This window comes from Lathamus discolor, chromosome Z, assembly GCF_037157495.1.
Source record: "Lathamus discolor isolate bLatDis1 chromosome Z, bLatDis1.hap1, whole genome shotgun sequence".
Classification (NCBI taxonomy): domain Eukaryota; kingdom Metazoa; phylum Chordata; class Aves; order Psittaciformes; family Psittacidae; genus Lathamus; species Lathamus discolor.
This window is the reverse complement of record NC_088909.1, coordinates 44,489,827-44,514,250: the sequence shown is the minus strand read 5'-3', so window position 1 is coordinate 44,514,250 and position 24,424 is coordinate 44,489,827. Positions and strand designations below refer to the sequence as shown.

General features: G+C 41.6%; 1 protein-coding gene across 3 annotated transcripts in view; it reads left to right on the top strand.

Moving 5' to 3' along the window:
• Positions 1–24,424, top strand: part of MCC (MCC regulator of WNT signaling pathway) — a 221,468-nt gene that overhangs the window by 6,817 nt on the left and 190,227 nt on the right. For 2 of the 3 annotated variants that reach the window (XM_065663559.1, XM_065663557.1), the window contains exon 2: positions 19,907–20,154. In XM_065663559.1, coding sequence (XP_065519631.1) covers positions 19,907–20,154 — 248 coding nt within the window. Of the gene's footprint in view, positions 1–19,032; positions 19,110–19,906; positions 20,155–24,424 lie in introns of those variants that run through there. The other variant, XM_065663558.1, reaches the window with a different exon arrangement.

Below are 24,424 nucleotides of genomic sequence, written 5' to 3'. Positions count from 1 at the left end.
TAGCTGCCCTCAGATCCTTTGTACCCCCGGCTCCAAAAACCAAGGGGTCGACCTCGAGTCTCCCCTGGGGCTTTCTGCCAAAGGCTCCAGGTAGGACTATTTTCCCCAGCTGCAGTGTACAGTACATTTTTGACATCTGGCCCAGTCCGGACTGGTCCGAGGGCTACTGCATGACCTATCTCACTTTTAATTTGTTCAAAGGCTTGTTGTTGCTCAGGACCCCATTTAAAATCATTCTTCTTCCGTGTCACATGATAGAGAGGGCTTACAATCGAACTGTAATTTGGGATGTGCATTCTCCAGAACCCCACAGCACCCAAGAAAGCTTGTGTTTCTTTCTTATTAGTTGGTGGAGACATTGCTGCTATCTTGTTGATCACATCTGTGGGGATCTGGCGACGTCCGTCTTGCCACTTTATTCCTAAAAATTGAATCTCTTGTGCAGGTCCCTTGACCTTATTCCGTTTTATGGCAAAACCGGCTTTCAGCAGGATTTGGATTATTTTCCTCCCTTTCTCAAAGACTTCTTCCGCTGTATCGCCCCACACGATAATGTCATGAATGTATTGCAGGTGTTCTGGAGCTTGCCCCTGTTCCAGTGCAGTCTGGATCAGTCCATGGCAGATGGTAGGGCTGTGTTTCCACCCCTGGGGCAGTCGATTCCAAGTGAACTGGACTCCCCTCCAAGTAAAAGCAAACTGTGGCCTGCACTCTGCTGCCAAAGGAATTGAGAAAAATGCATTGGCAATATCAATCGTGGCATACCACTTGGCTGCCTTTGACTCTAATTCATACTGAAGTTCTAGCATGTCCGGTACGGCAGCACTCAATGGCGGTGTGACTTCATTCAGGCCACAATAGTCTACTGTTAGTCTCCACTCTCCGTTGGACTTTCGCACTGGCCATATGGGGCTATTAAAGGGTGAGCGGGTCCTGCTGATCACTCCCTGACTCTCCAGTCTACGAGTCAGCTGATGGATAGGAATCAGGGAGTCTCGGTTGGTGCGATATTGCCGTCGGTGCACTGTTGTGGTCGCGATTGGCACTTGTTGTTCTTCAACTTTCAACAACCCCACAACAGAAGGGTCCTCTGAGAGACCAGGCAAGGTGGACAGCTGCTCAATTTCCTCAGTCTCCAAAGCAGCAATACCAAAAGCCCATCGGTACCGTTTGGGGTCTTTGAAGTACCCTCTCCTGAGGTAGTCTATGCCCAGGATGCATGGAGCCTCTGGACCAGTCACAATGGGGTGCTTTTGCCATTTCCTCCCAGTTAGGCTAATTTCAGCCTCCAATACAGTCAACTCTTGGGATCCTCCTGTCACTCCAGAAATATAGATGGGTTCCACCCCTTGACAGCTTGACGGCATCAGGGTACACTGTGCACCGGTATCTACTAAAGCCTTATACTTCTGTGGGACTGATGTGCCAGGCCATTTGACCCACACAGTCCAGTAAATCCGATTATCCCCTACCTCCACCTGGCTGGAGGCAAGGCCCCTCTAATAGTCATCACAACTTTGAACACTTAAGTCATATTGAAAGGGATTATTCTTCGCTATCACAGGAGCTGGAGTAAAGTCAGCTCTTCCACTCCATCTGGGGGCCTGCTCACCAGAGACTGAAGCCGCAGCTCTCATGGGATGATGAGTCTTGGGCCTTGCTCCCCTCTTCAATTCGCCCACTCGTTCCTCCAAAACTGAAGTAGGTTTTCCGTCCCACTTTGTCATGTCTTCTCCATGATCCCGCAGATGAAACCATAGGGTGGCCCGTGGCGTATACCTTCTGTATCTTCTCTCTCGAAGAATAGGACGCCTTTTGTTAATAGCTGAGACGTGTGTTGGTACACGTGAGGAGCTGGATAAATCAGATAGATCGTCCCTCAATTGTTTGAGATCCTGGGACAGTTTTTCCACAGCTGAGATGATGGAAGGGGTGAGGTTGTCTTTGAACTCTCGGAGTTTATGAATCATTTCATCCACTGTCAGTGGTACTATAGCATTCCAGGTTACTGTTGCCAATGAATGGGCATATGATGACGGTGCATTCCGTGTTAGTTTTCGCCACATGGGTCGTGTACATTCGACTTCATCTGGGTCTATGGGTACATCCCCATTATTTGGCTTGATGTGATAGATATCTCTATGATGGCTGATTCCCTCAGAGACTGGATGCCTTTGTCTAAAGTAGTCCACTTAGCCGAACGACTCATAACATCATCCTTGTATGGAAACCTTTCTTTCACAGCTGCCAAGAGCCGCCTCCAAAGACTGAGGGACTTTTTCTCTCTTGCAATTGCTTTGTCAATTCCCCCTTCTCTAGCAAGTGATCCCAGCTGCTTGGCTTCACTACCTTCTAGTTCGTGACCATCGGCCCCATTGTCCCAGCATCGGAGCAACCAGGTGATGATGTGCTCCCCTGGTTGACGGGTAAAATCTTTTCGCATATTCCGTAGCTCAGTTGAGGTCCGAGGTCGAGAAGTCACAGAATCACAGAATCACAGAATCCCAAGGGTTGGAAGGGACCTCAAAAGATCATCTAGTCCAACCCCCCTGCAAGAGCAGGGTAACCTACAGTACATCACACAGGAACTTGTCCAGGCGGGCCTTGAATATCTCCAGTGTAGGAGACTCCACAACCCCCCTGGGCAACCTCTTCTTCTTCGTCATCATGCGATGATGACTCCTCCTCAGATTCTGGACCAGGTGGTGAATACATTGTTTCTTCATGTTGCTTCACCCTTCTTGCCTCCTTTTTGCTTTTTCTCTTGCGTACAGGGGCAACTGATATTGGTACAAATTGATCCTCTGGTTTAGCTACAGTGATTTTCACTGTGGTTTGAGTAGCAACTGTACTTGTCGCTGGGGATGGTGTAGCTGCTGTACTTGGAGCTGGGGTAGCCGTGCTGTCTATTGCAGCCAGAGTTTGGGTAGCGACTGTACTCGCCACTAGGGGTGGTGTAGCTGCTGTACTTGGAGCTGGAGTAGCTGCACTGACTGTTGCTTTGCCCTCAGATGCAGGGGCATTTTTTTCCTTTTGAAGGTGCTGGATAGTGTTGAACAAAGCCCTGTAAGCATAGGCCAAGCCCCAGCACGTTGCCGTGATTTGTCCGTCTCTGGTATGGCCAGACTGACCACACACCTCATTTAAGTGTTTTACTAATTCTTCCGGATTTTGCACTTGTTCGGTGGTGAAATTCCAAAGTACTGGAGGAGCCCACTGACCTAGATACTTGCCCATGCTATCCCACACACCCTGCCACTCATGGCTGTCCAGCCCCGGGGAAAATCTCTTGGTCCTCCTATATCGTCGTTTAACCCCAGACAAGGCCCAAACCTGACTCTGCTTAACTCTTGAAATCAGACGAGATGGTTGTGGGCAAAACACACTCCGTATGCGGGCCAACATGGAAATCCCCATCACAATCAGGAAACAGGTCTCAACAATATTAAAAGGCCATTCAAGAACTTCAAAACTCTCAAATGATGCTGTAGCTGGTCTGAGAGGGGGGCTAGGAGGGTAAAAGAGTGTTTCCTTCGCAGGTTGACCACCCGAGAAGGAGAAAAAAAATGTGAAATTGCTAAGCACCTGTATTATATACCTCCCAAAGTATAAAGGTGGTGACCACACTGGGAGCATAAGACCGATCAGTTTCATGATCAATGATTCTATTGTATTGCAAGTCATTATAAAAAAGTACAATGAGACAAAAACCTTAGCCCATGCCCCACACTTGAAAAACATTACCACAGCAAATACCGGCTGTATGTAATGTACAGAGTTCTGAACCTGTGAGACCCAGAGGAACAGCTTTGAGAGCCAATAAATCAGCATTGTGACGAGTGACTATTAATCTGGTCAGATCTGTCGTTATCTCAACCCTTCGTGCCCCACGTTGGGCGCCAAAAAGAACTGTCGTGGTTTAAACTGATCCACACAGGTTGTCCACTCACCCCCTGACCCTCCCCACTCCCAGAGGGATGGGGAGGAAAATCAGGAGAATGCAGCTCCCATGGGTCGAGACAAGAACAGCCCAGTAACCAAGGTACAACACAAATCACCGCTGCTACCACCAATGACAATACTGATAAGAGAAAATAACAAGAGAATACGATACCACCGCCGAACGAGTTCGACCCCCCCGAAGAGCGAGAGCCTGCCCCTTCCGGGTCACTTCCAGTTCCCCCTCCGGGCATGACGTGCTATGGTATGGAATACCTCTTTGGCTAGTCTGGGTCAGGTGTCCCGTCTCTGCTTCCTCCCGGCCTCCCTCGTCCCCAGCAGAGCATGAGACTCACAGAGTCCTTGGCCAGAATAAACATTACTTAGCAACAATTAAAAACAATCGGTATTATCAGCTCTCTGCCCAGGCTGGAAGTCAAAACACAGAGCTTGCACCAGTTACTAAGAAGGAGCAAAACGGCTCCTGGTAAACCCAGGGCAGTTAGTTATTTTAACATCTTGCAGGTGCTTGGCTTTCTTCTTATACTTCAACAGTGAGAGGTAACTTTACAACCATAAACCAAAACAAAAACCCAAACAAATGCAAAGCAGTCTACTATTAAGGATGGATTCTGGATACTTGAGATCAACAGGATCAGCCTTGCTAGAAGTAAAAGGCAACCTTAAACACTGTTTACAGCAGAGGTTTGTTTTTGCAGCTGAAGGTGAATTGTGTTGTTTTAACAAAAAGCTGTTAACTGAAAAAATACTCATTGCTTTCATTTGTTTTGCTTTTTGTTCTGTTTGCTTTGAAAAGCTTCAGAATCTGATCTTATGGTTAAAAATAACATTAAGTTTCAGAGGGTTCGTTAATTGGAGGGCATACCTTGTTTGTGTGGTGTTTTGTGTGTTGTTTTTTGTTTTTTTTTAAGGTCAGAATAGGTGGGGCTTAGTTTATGTCTGTGAGGAAAGTGAGAGCATGCTCTTTTTTTTCCAAGTGGTGGGCTAGATTAATGTCTTCTTTGGGAACTTAATTGCCTTGTAGCTTTATCATTGTACTGAAGTTCCATTTAGCACATCAAGAATTTAATCTTTACTGCAAAAGTCACTAAATAGCTTTCCAGATTACTCTTAACACTGTAAGTTCCAAATAAGGTAACTATGAATTTACAGGAAACTTTGGTTTAAAAAAAAAAAAAAGGTATGAGCTATGGAGGTAATGGGTGAATAAAATATTAATTTTGTTATTAAGTTACAAATGTGCTAGTTTTCTGATTTTAACTTTAAAACATGGGTAAGTAATTTCTAGAGTCATGAAGTAAAAAGGTAAAGCTAGTGTTTAATTCAGAGGGAGAATTGTTATCATAGCAATAATAATGGAATGTAGAGTTTGTTTGAAAATGCTTTCTTTTGTGTACACAGATTTTTTTACACCAGGGTCAGTGTCTTACAGAAAATCTCTGGTACAAGTATTTAAAAATCCTTAAGCCTACTAATTTTGTACTGAGCTTGTACAACCTGTTGAAAGGACATGAAAGATTGCCTCCTTCAGTAACCTTTCTCAAACCAGTTAAGAGGAACTTGTTGGATTTGATCTGTTATCTATGTGGTTTTAAGTGGTACATAACTTTGGGAACTTGAAACCTTTGCAAGGAGAAACTGATACTTCCCTTGTTATTAGGCTGCAGTGGTAGGGTGTTCCCAGCATTCTTGCTGAGCATATTTTGGCATAGTATATGCGTCATAACAAGTTAGTGATTGAGGCTGACATCCAGTTACAATTTTTGGTTTATAATTAAATAAGCTGAGGTTTTGTAGCAAGTGGAAGAAACTGTGAAAGTATTTATTACTATAATTCAAGTTGCAAACTAGTGTTCATGTAAATTCATTCATTAACTTGGTTTAACTAGATCAATTTACAGTGTTCTTCATATTTTTTTTTTCTTTCTTTTCTTGCAATTTTCTGCATGTAAAGTAAGAACTGTTTAGAAGTCTAAGTGCCAAAACTGACTGTCCTGGAATCTTCTTATATAAATGGGTAGAGAGTGGCCTTATAACTGAAACGTTCTGGAATAAAAATAATCTTTTAGTTACTTAATACATATGGTCCTTACCTAAAATATGAGGTATTTTACTCTTTGTTATCTGAATGTGGGACAGACTTTTAATTAAGAGTCGTACAGAATTTGTCTGCTTGATTTCTTCTGTGAGTCTTCAGGAGAGAGCATATAGGAAAAAGAACTATGATATAACAAAAGCATCCATAATTTTTGTGTTTAAAAAGTAGTATAAAAATTCATTTTTCCTAAAATAATCTTTTACTGTTCTTTTTTGTGCTTGTATGTTCTAAGATTTGTGTATAAATTGGCAGTAGTCATCTGAGTGTCAGAGAAAATAGTTAAATCAGGAGCTCAGAACTGCACTGAACATTGGTGTGTGTGTGGGAAACCATGAAGAAGCTACTGGTGTGGGATAAATTGTGATGAATTTGTGAAAGGTCCTGTAAATCAAATAGGTAAATAAAAGAAGTGTGTAGCATTTAACATACATATTTAGTGAGAAATAAATGGATAGATATGAAGTTCCAAATCCGTCAGTAGGGCAACTGTAACGTTTATACTAGGATTAAAAAAGACAGAGGTTTGGCCTTGTGTGATTGCTAGCGTATGTCTTCTGCCACTTTTCAGTGTGCAGAGGAGTGCTGTGTTAATGTTGAGTTGGGACATGCATTGTTGTGAAGGGAGCTGATTGCAATATGTCAAGGTCTTCAACAGTGTAAAGAATATACTTATTTTACAGCTGTGAGATTCTCAGATTCCTCCTTTCTGCTGTGTATTTTCATGTTTAGCAATTAATAATTCCCCAGTGTTGGTGGGAGTTGTCAAGCAGAGTGTAGACCACTCTGTTGAGGAAAAAACCTTTTTTCTCAAAGTCTGCACTTACCAAACCAATTTTCACAGTAGTGGCCACAAGAAAACACATAGGAAGAAAAACATGAGCAGGTTCATCCTGTCGCTATATTTTTGTTGCTATATTTTCTTTCTTTAAATTCTGATCATCATAGAATCATAGAATGGTTTGAGTTAGAAGGGACCTCAAAGATCATCTTGTTCCAACCCCACTACTATAGGCAGGGATACCTTCCATTAGATCACGTCGTTCAAAGTCACATCCAAGCCTGGCCTTGAACACTGCAAGGAATGGGGCATCCACTGCTCTTCTGGGCAACCTGTTCCCCTGTGTCACTACCCTCATAATAAAGAATTTACTCCTCATATCTAATCTAAATCCCCCCTTTAGCCAGCAGGTTGGAAGAGGTGATCTTCCCCCTCTACTCAGCCCTGGTGAGGCCACATCTGGAGTACTGTGTCCAGTTCTGGGCTTATAAGTACAAGAAAGACAAGGAGCTACTGGAGAGGGTCCAGTGGAGGGCCATAAGGATGATCAGGGGTTTGGAGCATCTCTCCTATGAGAAGAGATTGCAGGAGCTGGGCCTGTTCAGTCTAGAGGAGAGAAGACTGAGAAGGGATCTCAGTATTGCATACAAATATCTCAAGGGTGGGTGCCAGGAGGATGGTGCCAGATTCCTTACAGTGGCACCCAGCACCAGGATGAGGAGCAATGGCCATAAACTAAAACGTGAAGTTTGACCTCTAAAACTGATCCCCGTAATAATAACTCTTGTTCAGATGCTGTCACCTGTAGTAAGCGCATTGGTTCTTGATCTTTCTTCACTGTACAGGTTCTTCTTTGTGACTCTTACTTGCTTTTCCTCTTGCTTACAGAAGCAACTGGTATTAGCATTGATTGGTCCTTTGGTTTAGCTGAAGTGACTATCACTGTGGTTGCAGTGGCTGCAGTATTTGGGGTTGGTGCAGCTGCTGTGCTTTGTTGCTGTGGGGGTTTGAGTAGCTGCTGCAGTTGTTGCTGGGGTTGATGTAGCTGCTGTACTTTGAGTTGGAGTAGCTATGTTGTCTGTTGTAGTCAGTGTTTGAGCAGCTGCTGTACTTGTCATTGAGGTTGTTGTAGTTGCTGTGCTTGGAGTAAAATCAGCTTTACTGCTCCATCTGGGAAACTGCTAACCAGAGGCTGAAGCATGAAAACAGTGCACTGGAGTTAAAACATTTTTGTTTATTCCTTTTTTTCATACCTTCAAGTAAGATATATGATGTTGCTATTGAAAACCCATTCATATTTGAAACCAAGTCAGGTCTGAAACATGTTTAACATATTCTAGGTGAGGGAAAAGGTAGTAAGTAAATAAGGAAAGCCATTTATTTACCAAACCCCTGCAGCTACTGTATTACCCCAGTGCAGAATGTTACCAAATAAGAATTGTGACATTCCACAGAGGTGTAAATGATTAATTGCACACAGGACACAGAGTGTACAGAAGACTGCACAGGATAAAGAGGAAGAACTTTTTTATGATGAGGGTGGCAGAGCACTGGAACAGGATGCCTAGGGGAGGTTGTGGCGTCTCCTGTCGAGACATTCAAAACCCTGGATGTTTTCCTGTGTAAGCTGCTTCAGGTAGTCCTGCCTTAACAGGGGGGTTTTGCTAGGTGCTCTCCAGAGGTCACTTCCAACTCTAATGATTCTGTGATTCTGTGAAGTAGAAGCTGCTGTGAATGATCAGGTATCAGCCGACTAGGGAGGGATAAAACCATATATTCTGCAAGCAAGAGGTTTAAAAAAAGATCAACTCTGTAACACTGAACAAGTGGAAATAAAAAACTGCCTTTGAATACTTGCGAGAGAATATTACTCTGCTAGTTTTGCAGGTACGGAGGTTTCAGATTTCAAATGCACTTTGGTTCCAGTACTGCACAGTCGTAAGTCTGGCCTCAATCCAGCTGTTTGACAAGGGAACATCATTTATAAGCGTTCTGTAAAATGTCACCAAGATGGGATTGTCCTTGCGTTTGGTCTGGCTTTTCATTTTGCTGTGCTGTTTTTACCATGGAGTTGGAAAAGATATTAGACCTCAGTACAAGATTTTATTCTTACTTAAGATCTGGATTATTTGCTCTGTGCTTTCTTTAACCATGTGAAAGCCTGACACAACTCAGTTTTACAAATTCCAGCTAGAAATACCTGAACCTCGGTAAATGACATTGTCCTAGTTTTTGAGTGCCAGCTCTCAGGTTCTTTTCCTAGACTTAATTTTATTTTCATCCATCTCCATTAGGAACCTGTCACAGGGTCTGTGTTCCATGTAATTGAAGGATTACTTTTATAAGTATACTTACTGTACACCAAATAAGGTGGTAAGTTGAAGTACTGTGCTGTTTTGTGCATGATTGTACTTTGTTTTCTCTGTTTCTCTTGGGACTTGCCTTAATCAGTGGTTCCACACCTGCACAGAGTTTTGTGGGACTTGAGTCTTTATCCTCCACAGGTCCTTTCATCATAACATAAGCATCATAACCAAAAAAGGAGCAAGTTATGGGGGAAGACAGATGGAAGAATTTAGATGAAAAGCTAGGAAGACACCCTGCAATACTTAGTTTATCATGCAGAAAAAGATATCCGTCTTTAAACATTGTGTCCAGAAAATACATGCCCAAGAATCAGCATTCATTAAAGGCTTATGTATTTCAAAGTCTGTGTTTGTTGCCAGTAGTACACAATCAGGAATATATTCAAACTTGGATTTTCTGAACCTTTCATATTTTTAATTAGCTATCCTGTTCTTATGGTAGACATCAGACACGTGAATAATACAGCATTAATAACTGGAGCTATCAGTTTAAATTTAGTGAAGTTAGTTGGTGTGTTTTATGCAGGTTATTGCATTTTTCTTTCCTTATTGGTATTAATGATCTGGAAAAAATTACTTTTATCTCAGTCTTGTTGTTACATGTTATTGTATTCTTTTTGTTGGGAGCTTGATGTCCAGATGGATTGTAGTGTAGAAAAAATAAACATTGAGTCACTTGAGAATACAGTTGTCAAACTTTTGATCCCTTTGAAAATTACCATCCAGTTAACGTGTAAGTGCTGAATTTGTTTCTTATCTTTATTAATTATTTTTTTTGAATTTTATTAATTTTTAAGGAGGTTGTTGCTGATACATATTATTTGGGTTATGACTGTAAGAGAATTGAACCTCTCTTTAAAGCCTGTAATTGCCCTTTCGTGGCCCTGGATGGAAAAAAAAAAAGTGTTAAACTTTTTTTTCTTGTTTGTTTGTTTTGTTTTGTGTTCTTGGTTTGTTGTTCCCCTGTTACGTTTTCTTGGGTTTCTTGGTGACAATTCTGAAATATTATAATCACTGATATAACTGATATACATGGATATCATTGATATACCCTATTACTCTCCCCCCAAGGGTGATGGGGAGCAGGGGACCTCACAAGATGCTTTGGTACCTGGCCTTTCTAGCAAATCCATAGCCCTAGGTTTATAACACAGAAACCACTGCTGGCTATTCTAGCAATATGACTGGGACTACAATAGGTATTTGAATTTGTCTCAGTCATGTGTGATTGCATTTTCTGCTTATGGCAGACAAGGCGGTTAGCATCCTACATAACCGCTGTTGGTTAGCTCATGTTTCCGAGGAGCAACTTTCTAGATGTGCTCAGAATTAATTTGCTAAAACCTGTAGTTTGATGTTAATGCATGGGTTGACTGTTTTGGAAGGCACTTGGATGAAAGAATTCCACCAGTGGGTGGTTAACTCCTTTATTTTCTTTGTCTCCCATTGTTTGTCCAGTTTGAGACGCCATTGTGAATAAATTCTAAAACAATTTGTAAAAAATCCTCCATCATAGATTGAGTGGGGTAGGGTAATTAGTGTCTGAAACTGGTTCAAGCAACAGCTCATGGCAGTTTTGATGGGAAGCAAGGAGCCTCACAAGAGGCTTGGACACCTGGCCTTTTCTTGCAAATGCACAACCCTAAACTAGGTGCCTGTACGCCTTACAAAATGAACTAGGAAAACTGGAGGTTTCATGGTTTTCTTTGAAGTCAGCCTGTCCTGCTTAATGAGTTGTTCCACTATGTGCAGTCCTAAAGTTTTGCTCTGTTTGCATGACAATTTGTTCAGTCATGTAACTCCCCTGGCAAAAAACTAGCTCAGTAAGAAATATTTATTTCCAGCATGGTCAGTTCTTGGTTCTGGCTTCTGATGTTTAATATTAGCACAAGGTGGGGTAAAAAACTTGAACTTGGGGTTTAATTGTGATCCCTCTGGTTATGTCTGCTTGATTTTTAAACATGATTCATTCCAAGTGCTCCAAGCTGTAAAAGTTAATTCATTACCATAAAAATGGCATTGTTTTAAGAGGTGTAAAACTACAGCAGAGGTTTTATTTAGAGTTTTGGTATCTCAGCTGGAAAATAAAAGAGAATAGCAAGGCTAGTGTTGTGTCTAATTATGTGTTGTCCAAAGGATGGGCTTTAGATGTCCTCTAACGAAAAATAGGTATGCTGTAGATACATGGCTTTTCAAATTCACCTTACTTTTACTGTGAATGTTCATATGCATCTTTTAGAATAAATAATACTAATGTTGAAGTCATCCTAACATAGTGACTGTTTGCATGATGTTGTATGTAAGTAACATAGCTGTAATGAGCTGTGAATAATTGTAATCAGCATGTTGAATATCTCTTCTGAGAGTTTTTCTGCAGCATACTTTCTTATTTTTAATAGAACAAACCAGTATTTATGTAGTATTAGCAGGTATTCTATATAATCCCTTATATAATTTTTCCGGGTAAGTTAGGTAACAAAGACCAGACTGCCTCTGAAAATAAACTATGCTCCTGATAGTTCCTACCATGTGGTAGAGTCTGTAGGTTGAATTGATACTGTGTTTTAGCAAAACTTGAATCTAGTAAGCAGCACGAAAGAAAGCACAGAATGGCTGAGGTCCTGTTCCCAAACTCTGCTTCTCTGTTGATAAAAGGATCTTTGTTTGCAATAGCTTTGTCTCCAGAGATGACAGCCTTAGCCAAAAATGGACACACTTTTCTCACAGGTCATGAGACACAGTTTGTGTTAACAGTTCGATGTAGATGTTTGCAGTATGCCATTTAGGTTATTTCTAATGCATAGAATGTGCATTTGTTGTGCCATCTATAAAACACACATTTCTGTTCTGGAATTTCCTGTGACAGGCTGGCAGCCATGTCCATCTCTGGTATGAAATGGGGGGAACCAGACACACTGTGGTGGAAGGTGTTGACTGTCAAAGGGAACCTTCCTTCTGCTTTCCCAGAAGAAGGAGTGGTGGTATAGGTGTCATGCTTGCAATAGTACTGTGAGGGGTAGCCTAGCCGGGACAGAGCAGTGAAGTAAAAGCTTAGCTAGTTGGATTATTAATATAAGTGTACAGGGCTTGGGGGCTGCTTGACTGATGACTCTTTTTCCTGCTGAAGCTCAGTGTAGCAGAACAACGTCAGGTTCAAATTAATTGTGAACTGACAGAACAGGCCCTGGAACATGCAAGGCGGAAAATGAAACTATCAAAGAGATCAGAGTGTAATAAAAAAAAAATATCTCAGAATATGGTAACAATAACAGGAAAACCAGGGAAAGATTACCCAAGAGATGGAGCCAGTAAGCTGGTGATGGCTGATGCTGAGAAATATAAAATGTTGTCTTTTCTATAGTTTGCAACACTGAAAATATCAAATGGAGTGAAATGGTTCCTGCAAATAGTAAGAAATACCTTGAAAAGAAGAAGTTACAGAGTAGTTGGTGTTGTTTCAGTTAGCTGTACTTGAAAATATTGATGTAAGATTCATAAGCACTGGACTATTTTTTGCAGTTGTTTGTTGGTTGGTTGGTTGGTTTTGTTTTTTCCCATGTGTTTTCCAAAAGATAGGGTTAACAGAAAATGGGGAGAGGAAATATGCTTCTTTTCTTCATAATTGTGAGGCGGGGATCTGTCTGCAGACAGCCTATAACTGGCTGAATATGGATTTATTAAGAAAAAGTTGTGTCAAACCCATTTGATCTTTCTCAATTCTAGTAAGTTAGTGATGGAAGTGAAACAATAGATGCCTTCTGGCTTGCCTTTGTTAAGGCTTTTGATGTTGTTTATGATACTTATAAGTGAGCCAGAGAAGCAGGGTAAGGGAAAGAGTTTGGTTTGTGTTTGTTTTCAAGCTTACTTTAGAGATCATTAGATATCAGTAGTTTGTTTTGCAAGTAAAAGACTGTATCAAATTGAAATTGGAAGCATGGCCTGGGCCTAATCAGTACATTTAATGGTTAATGATCTGAATGACCTGATGAGTAAGCTTGCGTAAATCTGAAATTATATCAAGCTGAGGAAGATTGGAGACATGCTGGAGGATAAGATTGGAGTAAGAATTGGTGTTGATGAATTGAAGATATGGCCTGAAAAAAATCGAGATAAAGTATGAATAAGTACTTGATAGTATATTTGGTGGTAGAAATACAGGATGTGTGATTGAAGAAAATCCTTTTGAGGTCTGAAGTTAAACTAGAATTAACAGTATCGTGCTATTGTAAGATACTCTTTTCCAGGTATGTTTTAACGTGGTGTTTAGTTTTGCATGCCATTACCCATCAGGATGGTGTATCAGTTTTAATTGTCAAGCACAGCTCTCTGAAGGTAATCAGAGATGCAGAAATTTGAGTTCTTGGAAGAAGGTGAGACATCTGATGTTGTGTTTTAAATAGGTAATGACTTTTTTTCTTACCCACTGTTACTGCAGAAACAGACTGTTAACTTTCTTTCTTATGTAATGTTCTGAATTACAGCTGGGATGTTTTAAATTGGGAAACTTGCAGGAAAGAACAGTGAAGCGCTAGGACAGATCAGCAGTGGAGGTCATGGCAGCCTTAAAAAGAGCTTAGACACCCATCCATCAGTGATGACATGGGTATGTTTTTCCCTGCCATTTGGTACAGCGTTGGATAATCTTCCTTTGCAGTCTTATTATGTGCTTATTATGTGCTTATTATGTGCGTGGTCTTACTATGTGCTGCATTTCTGTGTGGTGACCTTTTAATGGCTTAAAGCTCTTTCAGTTGACCTGTAGAATTCTGAGAATGGAGTTCTGCACTACTCCTCTTTAGATTTCAAACACGACTAAAACTCCTTGCTTTCCTTCACCTTTTCATTCAGTTTTCCAGAACAGACTCCTCCCAGCGTCCTTTACAATGAGCTATTATTTCTCCTTTTTCTTCTCGTGAAGCTTGTCTGACTCTTATTTTCCCTTGATCCTGTAACAGCAGCTGTGTACTCTGGTTCTTTTCACAATGCCATGTTGGGGACTGTAGAATCATAGAATGGTTTGGATCAGAAAGGACTTTAAGGTTATCTAGTTCAACCCCCTGCTATAGGCAGGGATGCCTCGCACTAGGCCATGTTGCTAAGAAAATCGATGATGTTTGAGAATGTAGGAGAACAGTTCAAAGCAATATTGTGTTTCTAGTGCAGAGGTTAATTTCTGTACTCTGAAAATGCTGGCACCATGATGTGGTTGGTGTTATGCTCTTCTGTTTTTTCTCCTTCCTTGTATGGGCTAATTTGTCCCTCTGAACATGGCCATCTTTTTAACTTCTGCAGCACTTTTCTTGTATTTTATTTTTGACTCGTGTGTGTTCTCACTGTTAGAACTTCATTGCCTGTCTTATGCTGTATAAGAGGTTATTTGCTGAGTTTTGCAATGTGTCTCTTGTATGATAATCAAGCAAATGTGCAAGACGCCATATAGACTCCAAATATGCAGAACCCAGTATTTGTGGAAAAAATACCTCTTTGTGGAACTTTGGCCTGGTTTAGTGACCTTTGTTCTTCCTCACTTCATTTCAACTTTGTTTACAATTTGCCTTCATTCCTTTGTATCTGGGAAAAAAAAACCCAAACCAAAAACAAACAAACAAAAAAAAAAACCAAAATCTTGTAACTTAGCAAATGTCAACCAATATTCTTACGTCTTACCAATTTTTTATGTCGCATGACAAAACATCTGCAGGAATTCCCTTCCTGATCACAGTGAGATGTTAAAACTCAAGCCTCAGTGTGAGTTTTTAAAACCCAATTATCAACTCGCTGTTCAGCATTTTAACTAGTGTGTCCAGCTACTGTGCCTTATCTGCATCCCATCCTGCCTGATGTTATTTGTGACTTGCCAAAAATATCAGCTTAGTTGCAGATGTCTCCCTTGACACTTTTGCGTTGTGCTGACAATAAACACACAAACGAAAACAAAATTAATTTTGTTAAATAATCTATAGACTATTCCAAATATGTATGAAATTAATTGTTTATACATCAATTTATCAGTCTTTCTACATATGAGTCTAGTGCAGAGAATGAATGCACTTTATTAAGATGAGAATGAGGGCTTTCTTCCTCAACAGCAGCTGTCAGGCCTGTGTATTGTTGCAGTAAGTTCATTGTTTGTCCTTTCTTTGTAGTGTGCAGGTAGTAGTAGGTGGAAAATTCCAGCTGTTCTGAAGTTGTACTAATTACTGCTTCAGAAGCTGTAACTTCAGTCTTGCTTTACCTCTTCCTTTTAAAGTTAACAAGGAAATGCTGAATGAGTCCATCAGGGTGACCTGCACTCAGATAGTAATAGCTTTTGTATTGTTAAACTATCAAAATCAGTTGAGGGAATTGGAGAATCAAAAAAATACCTGCTGAAGTATTTATATGTGAAATGGCCTGTGCAAACTGGTAACTGTTGAGATTGTGATAAAGGTAATGAAATCTGGTGTTTCTGAGTATAAATTGATGAGAGGAACAGAAATTTCTTTCTTGTGGCTATTGCTGGTTCTGTTAATTGGTTCTTCAGAAAAGCTTGCTGAGTAAGAACTTACATGGATGATTGTCTCCTTTCCTAGTCTTCTAGTCTGGTAACCTTTAAAAGTGATCTCTGTCTTTGGGTGCATACCTCTAGGTGCTTTATTTGCCAAAGACCATAGTGTAATACAGAGGACTTCTGTAACTTTTATTCTCTGTTGCTTATGCATTCTGGGTATATGAGATAGCTTTGGAGTTGTAATGAATTACTCCTGTTGGTACAGATTAAGAAATAAGCATTTTGTACAACCTGTTTCATATGCTTAGGGCATGTTACCTAGCCATTTCTTTCCCCATCTGAAATTCTGATAAAGGTTTTGTGATCTGAGCAAAAGGAAAAGACTCTGGGAGCCTTCTGGAAGTTCTGACTGAAGATTGAGCTCTGTGGAAGCATGCCTGTAATTTGTTTTGCAGTTGTTGCTGGCTGTTCTCTCAACTTTCCTCCCTAGACCTTACATGAAGTCTTTGTGTAATGATACAGTTTATCAGCTGTGCATTTGTAAGTCCTTCAAGTTGTAAGAATGAGATGATGAAAAAACCTGAAGGTTTTTTTCATTGATGGTCAGTAAGACAAGTGAGCTGGAGGACAGCTTATTTTGTAAGGTTTGTTGATGGAAGAATTCATATGAAATTTGAGTATTGGTCAATGTGATGGAATTGCTCTGACAGTTGAAGGTCTCCACATGTAAGTCACCACAAGTCCTGTGTCACAAAGGTGAAGATGTGATTTTTTTTTTTGTCCTGGTAGGACAGTGGATTGTGGGAAGTAAAGAAAATGAGCAGGCTGGCTAATGATACAAATAAACAGGAGGTTAGTTTTCCTCTGGAGGGAATAGTGCTGTTATTGGCCTAGTGCTGTCTTATCTTCCTCTGCGGTGAACTGATGTGTGGAGGGAAGTAAACCAAAACTCTTTGCTTTATTATGGTCAGTTTTGTGCTGGTTTAACTGCCTGCTGAGACAGCCCTAGTGAAGGAAAATGTGGGGAGACAGATGGGAAAGTGGCATCATTGCTTTTGACATCAGCAAGCTGACCTACTGTATCCTGAATTCTTGCTTGTTATTATGGAGAAGTAGAAAACAGAGCAAACAAAGAACAGAGAAAACAGTTTAAGAAAAAAATGCCAAGATCATTGCCTGAATTGTTTGCATGTAGTTGCTTATAGGAAAGTCAAAGCTTGGGAACTGGTATAATTCTATGATTTAACTTTGAGGGGCTTGACTTGCCGTGAGAGTCAGAGACGATGGGGCATGAGGCAGGGGTTCAGCAGTAGCAGTCATTTTTCTCCTTCTTAGTAGCTGGTGCAGCACTGTGTTTTGACTTTTGGCCTGGGAACAGAACTGATAACACAAATGTTTTAGTCTGACCAAGGACTTTCTGAGCCTTGTGCTCTGCCAGGGAGGAGGGAAAGCTGGGAGGAAGCAGAGACAGGACGCCTGACCCAAACTAGCCAAAGAGGTATTCCATACCACAGTACGTCATGCCCAGGATGTAATGGAGAGTTACCCCGGCAGGGCGAGGGCACTGCAGGGTTGGACGAGGTATCAGTCGGCGCTCGGTCAGGTGGGGTTGGGCGAGTTACTCGTCGGCTGGCATTGAGGTGTTGTATTCTTTCCTCTTGTTATTTCCTTTATCATTATTATCATTGGTGGTAGCAGTATTGATTTGTGTTATACCTTAGTTACTGGGCTGTTCTTATCTCAACCCGTGGGAGTTGCATTCTTCTCGATTCTCCTCTCCATCCCTCCTGGAGTAGAGGGAGGGAAAGAACAGGGGGAGCGAGTGGACAAGCTGCTGTTTAACCACGACACCCGCAAATAGCAGCACAGCAGCTGGGTAAGTGTCCAGCTGTGGGTGCGCTGGAGATTGGTGACTACACCAAGGAACTAAACACTTTCCTACCAAGAATAAAAGTGATCCAACTCCAGCGATTCCAGTATATATTTTATATTGGCAGCTTCTTATTGCTTCATTTCCTAAGGATCCTACAGAGTGCTCCATTAGACAGGCATTTCCAGGTTAGTCCATTTTTAATTAGTAGATCACTGTTTATCTGCAGTATTGGTCTAGAAGTGACTCACAACTGCATGGAACAGGTTTTCTTACACTGTTCTTTTTACTCTACTTGCTTCTAGGGAACTTGGGTGCATCCTATATTTTGACTTTTCTTCCTCAAACGTGTTCGTGCTTCTAGACTGCAAGTTGTATAAGCAAAGATTAAATGTTTACCTTTTTAGTAGCTGAAAATTTAAAGTTTTGAGTTCCAGTAGTTTTAGTTCCATTGCGGGGGGTTGGAAGTTAAAGTCCCTTCCAACACAAACCGTTCTATGATTCTGTAAATATATACTTGCCTCTGGTGTTACATAGTGGCTGTAGAACTATCCTTACCTGTAGAACTATCCTTGCCTTTCTAAATTTTGTAGAACATAAGGTGGCAAAAGAATGAGAAAATTAATCCTCATTCTTTATTCTTTGCCCAGATTCAAAGCTAAGAGCAAAACTCTGATGAAAACTTTAACTGCGAGTATCAATCACTTATATTTGGCCTATGGAATGTAACTGAATTCTCTTACAATAATGTTATTTCTTGTTATAAGTGGAGATTTTATTCAATTTTATTCTTTACTAAAGTACATGGTCATAATGTAATTATTATTATTACAGTCCAATTTTACTGTTAACATCTCTGCTAAGAATTCTGTTGGGGCAGCTCTGGAATTCCTGGAAGAAAAGAGGATGAAAGGAAGGTCTTCTGGCTCTGCCTTTTTTTGGTGGCTGAGTCTCCTGAGTAGCAGGAGATTAAGGCAGGCCTAAGTCTATCAACGTTTCCTGCTGTGCGTGAAACCTTGAGCATGTGGAAGGGAGCAGAGGTGCTTTATCTGTATGCTCAGGAAGATTATTTGGTCTCAATTTACTATTGCAGAGTTATGTTTGCCTAAGAACAGCAAGGGTTTTTTTAGTGATTTACGTCTTGAAAAAGGCAGTATGACAATATCTTCAGAAAAACCGTCTGTTTTTTGAGGTTGATTTAGTCTCTAGTGAAGCAAATGATTGAGGAATTTCACTGAGCTGCGCATCTGCCACTTAAAGACAATCAGGTGTTCGTGTAATAGCCCACTTCCGTTATATCCAGTTAACATCCTGTACCTTCTTTCCTGTTGTTCGTTGGGTAGGCTTGTTAATGGTTATTCACTTTTATTTAGTTATCAACTTGTGATTAATTTATTTTTTTTTTTTTACCAACTACTACTGTTGAGAATTCCTTAAAAATACTAATTCTTAGCTTGGTTTTGAAAAGAAGCAAGACAGTGGCAGGGAGCAAACCCCTCAGAATATTTTCTCCTAAGACTACTGTAATACCGCACATTAAGCCTAAGGTATGTTCTTGAGGTGCTAGTTTCACATAAAATGGAAAGTGGCATTGGTCATAGTGTTGCTGACTGGGTTGTTTGTTGTTTGGGTTTTTTTTTTGCTGTAAGTATCTTCCATGTTGATTTGGTTGCAGCTGTCTTCTGACCACTGGCAGTGTTTCCATTGCACTGCCCTCCTTCCGCTTTTGTGAGTTTCATTAAACAAGTGGACCAAGCAAGCTTTTTTAGAGGGGTTTGTAATCAGAATGTTTGGAGACAAGCTTAAAGCCCATTAATCAAAGTATTTCTTTTCTGCTGCTCTCTTTGTCCTGTACATGTTTTTCTTCTTTAGCTGTTCAGTGGCAAAAGAAATTTCCGTGGCCTGTCCGAATGAAAACAGAAATCTAACTAGCCATTAGTCTAGTCAGAAAATAATTATTTAAATTCTTGTTATGTCACTTTTTCAGAAGGTAGTGTGAAGATGAGCAACAGGATTCAGCTCTCCCTTGTGTCTGTCTTTGCTAGCAGAAGTGTTACTAATGACATAAAATAGAGGTTAACACTTAATGAAAAATGTTCTTTTCCACAGTCTATCTGTGTTGTATTTTCTTGCCAATCTCACAGTTCCTTTGTTTGGTTAACAAAAAAAAAAAAAATAGTTGGCTTATTAAATGTCTATGCATTAATGCATTTCCAGATTAGACGGGATTAGTATTCCTTCTGAACTAAATAGTTGTTTCTTCCTTCTCTGTTCCCACTTTTCCAATCTTTCTTCCACTTCCATCCTTCCCCTTCCCCCCTTTTCCCTCTAAAAATATCCTTAGGAATGACTTGCTGATGGTGTGCCGCCAGCTGAATATGGAGGAGTCTGTCACAGAGATCATGCACCAGCTGGGAGCAGATGAAAATGGGAAAATTTCCTTCCAGGATTTTAGTCAATGCCGCATGGAACTGGTACGAGAAATCAGGAAAGAGGAAGTGGAGCTCTCTGTGAAGTTGGATGACCCTTGTAAAAAGAAAAAGTTAAGGGATGAGCTAGCTTCCTGGCCAACTAGCAGCAATAACAGTTTAGGTAGGTATGACTTTTAAATGTCCTGTTGGTGGAATTTAATGAAAGATAAAGTCTGGGGGTTTTGTTACCAATTTTACTGGCATCAGGATTTCCCTGAAGGGTTTTATGAATATGCCTTGGCATAATATTGTCATATATTAGAGTGCTGTTGTGAAAGGTGCAGTCTGGTCATCAATATGCAAACTCGACTGTGTAGAACATCCTTTTCTAGAAACCCTAGTTGCACACGACAGCAATCTTTCTTGAAAGGACAAGAGCCACAGAGCTCAGCTGGTAGCTGAAGATCTAGTCTTCTCTGTAAAGCCCAGATAGGTAGGTAGCTAGAAATATTAAAAATGGGGAAAGGAACAATCTTAGTCTTTTCTCTTTCAGATCTAATATACTGTAGAAATGTGGATGTTTCTTGGATGCTTTAAAAATCATTCCAGTTGGAGATCTGAGTGCTGGAAATGCCTCCTGATTTAGAGAATACAAAAATTCTCATTTTCTTTTTCCCTCCTTTCACCTGGGGTGGGGGAGTGAGGAGATGGAGGAGAAAACTCCCTTGTTCTGCCATCTGCAGGAATATGGGATGTTTATCCTTCTTCTATGTATATTCTTGAATTGCGAGCCGATCGACTCTAGTTTCTATGCCCATTTCACCATCTCTGTCTATACTGAATCTTCCTAATCCTGGCTTAGCTGCATTTTCAGCCCATGAATCTCTTTGAAGAGCTGTATTAGATATTAGGCATGATCTTGCTCTTGAATGACTATCTTTTTATTTCTTAATTTTATTAAAGAGGGTGTGTGTTCCCTAGTTCTGCCTCTGTTGACTGTTTTGTCAGTGCTGCCACTTCTGTATTTCACTGCAAACCAGAAAACTACTTCTGCCTCAGACAGCTGTATGACAGCTATACAAAGTTACTCTGTTTGCTGGCCAGATTTCTGGCAAGTTGAGTTTTAAAATCATTTTTTCTTAGGCAGACCAGCCTAATAATTATGGTTTGTAATAATCAAAAGTAAACAATAGGTCCCAAGCTTTACTGGAGAAAGGTCTGCATTTCAGTCTCAAAGCGTATTTCACAAAGAAATCATATTAATTGCTACCAAAAATAGTCACATATGAAAATTCAGATTCGTTAACGTATGCAAGTCAATCCCCACTATTTTTCCTGTTAAATTAATGTGTTTCTAAAGAGTTGGTGAGTGAATTAATAATTTTTTTTTTTTTTATATTCATCCAGTTAAGTCCAGAACACCTTTGAATTTTCTGCCTTGGTATATCTCACTCTGTGCTGGTGAAGCCTGACTATTTCACTCTAGTGTGTTTTTAAACCTATAAGGAAGTCATGGGTTTTGTACTTGCCCTGCCTTGACTCTTGCAGATTCTGTAAGACTTAAGACTAGAGAACATACAGAGATGCTCCCCCATGGGAGAAAGTAATAGAATCATAGAATAGTTAGGGTTGGAAAGGACCTTAAGATCATCTAGTTCCAACCCCCCTGCCATGGGCAAGGACACCTCACAATAAACCATCTCACCCAAGGCTTCATCCAACCTGACCTTGAACACTGCCAGGGATGGAGCATTCACAACCTCCCTGGGCAACCCATTCCAGTGCCTCACCACCCTTGCAGTAAAGAGTTTCCTCCTTATATCCAATCTAAACTTCCCCTGTTTTAAGTTTTAACCCGTTACCCCTTGTCCTGTCACTACAGTCCCTGACGAAGAGTCCCTCCCCTGCGTCCCTATAGGCCCCCTTCAGATACTGGAAGGCTGCTATGAGGTCTGCACGCAGCCTTCTCTTCTCCAGGCTCAACAGCCCCAAATTCCTCAGCCTGTCTTCATACAGAAGGTGCTCCAGTCCCCTGATCATCCTGTGGCCTTCCTCTGGACTTGTTCCAACAGTTCCATGTCCTTTTTATGTTGAGGACACCAGAACTGCACACAATACTCCAGGTGAGGTCTCACGAGAGCAGACTAGAGGGACAGGATTCCCTCCTTCGACCTGCTGGTCACACTCCTTTTGATGCAGCCCAGGATATGGCTGGCTTTCTGGATGCAAGCACACACTGCCGGCTCATGTTCATTTTCTCATCGACCAGCACCCCCAGGTTCTTCTCCACAGGGCTGCTCTGAATCTCTTCTTTGCCCAACCTGTACTTGTGTCTGGGATTGCTCTGACCCAGGTGTAGGACCTTGCACTTGTCATGGTTGAACTTCATAATGTTGGCATCAGCCCACCTCACAAGCATGTTGAGGTCCCTCTGGATGGCATCGCTTCACTGCAGTGTATCAACAGAACAACACAGCTTGGTGCCATCGGCAAACTTGCCGAGGGCACACTCAATACCACTGTCCATGTCACCGACAAAGATGTTGAACAAGATTGGTCCCAACACCGATGCCTGAGGGACACCACTCGTTACTGGTCTCCAGCTGGACACTGAGCCATTGACCACAACTCTTTGTGTGCGGCCATCCAGCCAGTTCTTTATCCACCGAGTGGTCCACCTATCAAATTGATGTCTCTCCAATTTAGAGAGAAGGATGACGTGTGGGACACTGTTGAACGCTCCGCACAAGTCCAGGTAGATAACATCAACTGCTCTACCCATGTCCATCAGTTCTGTAGCACCATTATAGAAGGCCACAAAATTGGTCAGGCAGGTTTTCCCTTAGTGAAGCCTTGGCTGTCACCAAGCACCTTGTTGTTTTTTCATGTGCCTTAGCATGCCTTCCAGGAGAATCTGCTCCAAGATTTTACCAGGCACAGAGGTGAGACTGATTGGTCTGTTGTTCCCTGGATCATCCATTTTCCCCTTCCTGAAAATGGGGGTTATATTTCCCTTTTTCTAGTTGTCAGGAACTTCACCTGACTGCCATGATTTTTCAAATATGATGGACAGTGGCTTAGCAACTTCATTTGCCAGCTCCTTCAGGAGCTCCTTCAGGAGCGCCTTCAGCTTGCAGCAGGTGATCCTTGAATATCAACCAACAGTCTTGGGCCCCCCTGCCCTCCAGGGCTATATCCCATGGAACCTTACTAAGCAGGTTCCTGGAGAGGTCAAAGTCTGCTCTTTTGAGCTCCAGGGCAGTGAGCTTACTGCACACTCTTCTCACTGTCCTGAGGATCTCAAAATTCGACCATCTTGTGATCGCTGCATCCAAGGCTGCCCTGGAGCATCGCATTTCCAACCAGCCCTTCCCTGTTGGTGAATAGCATGTCAAGCAAGCACCTCTCCTTGTCGGCTCCTCTGTTACTTGCAGAAGGAAGTTGTCTTCCACACAATTGAGGAACCCCCTGGATTGCTTGTGCCAGGCCATACCATCGTTCCAACAGATGTCAGGGTGGTTGAAGTCCCCCATGAGAACAAGGGACTGTGAGTGTGATGCTTTTCTTATCTGTCTATAGAGTGCTTCATCCGCAGGTTCTCCTTGGTCAGGCGGTCTGTAACAGATCCCCACAGTAATGTCTCCCATAGCTGTTTTCTCTTTAACCCTGACCCACAAACTCTCTGTTGACTGCTCACTTGTCCCCAGACAGAGTTCCATACTCTCCAGCCTATCCCTAACATAAAGGGCAACTCCCCCTTCCCTCCTGCCGGGAGTGTCTTCTCTAAAGAGCCTGTAACCTTCCATTCAAACACCCCAGTCATAGGAGCCATCCCACTATGTTTCTGTGATGCCTATTATATCATACCCCCGTAGACGTGCACACATCTCTAATTCCTCGTTTGTTCCCCGTGCTATGGGCGTTTGTATAGAGGCATCATTTTAAGTGCTCTATAAGATATCAATATTGTGATGAGAAAAAGAGGCTGTTTTGTACGTAAGAGTTTTTGTTTGCATTTGTAGAGAGGCATCTGAGCCGAACTCCAGATGAAGCCGGCTCGTTGGCTGGAGTGGCTGGAATGTATCTACATTGCTCCGAGCATTTATTATAGGTGTTGGCAACTTGACTGCATGTGTTGGAATGGAATGATGCCCCCCTCCCCCAACACATCTAGTTTAAAGCCTCCTTGACCAGCCTGGCAAGCCTTTTACCAAAACTGCTCTTCCCCTTATCATCAGACCAGCTCCACCAGCCCCTAATAGACCTGGCCTACAAACTTCAGTCCGGTGTTCAAGATACCCAAACCCCTGACTATGACACCACCCTTTTAACCATCTATTGACCTGGCTAATTCTCCTAGCTTTTTTTAGGTCCTCCCCTGTGTCCTGAAGAATAGACTAAAAGGCTATCTGAGCTCCAGAGCCCCTAACCACCTCTCCCAGGGCTCTGTA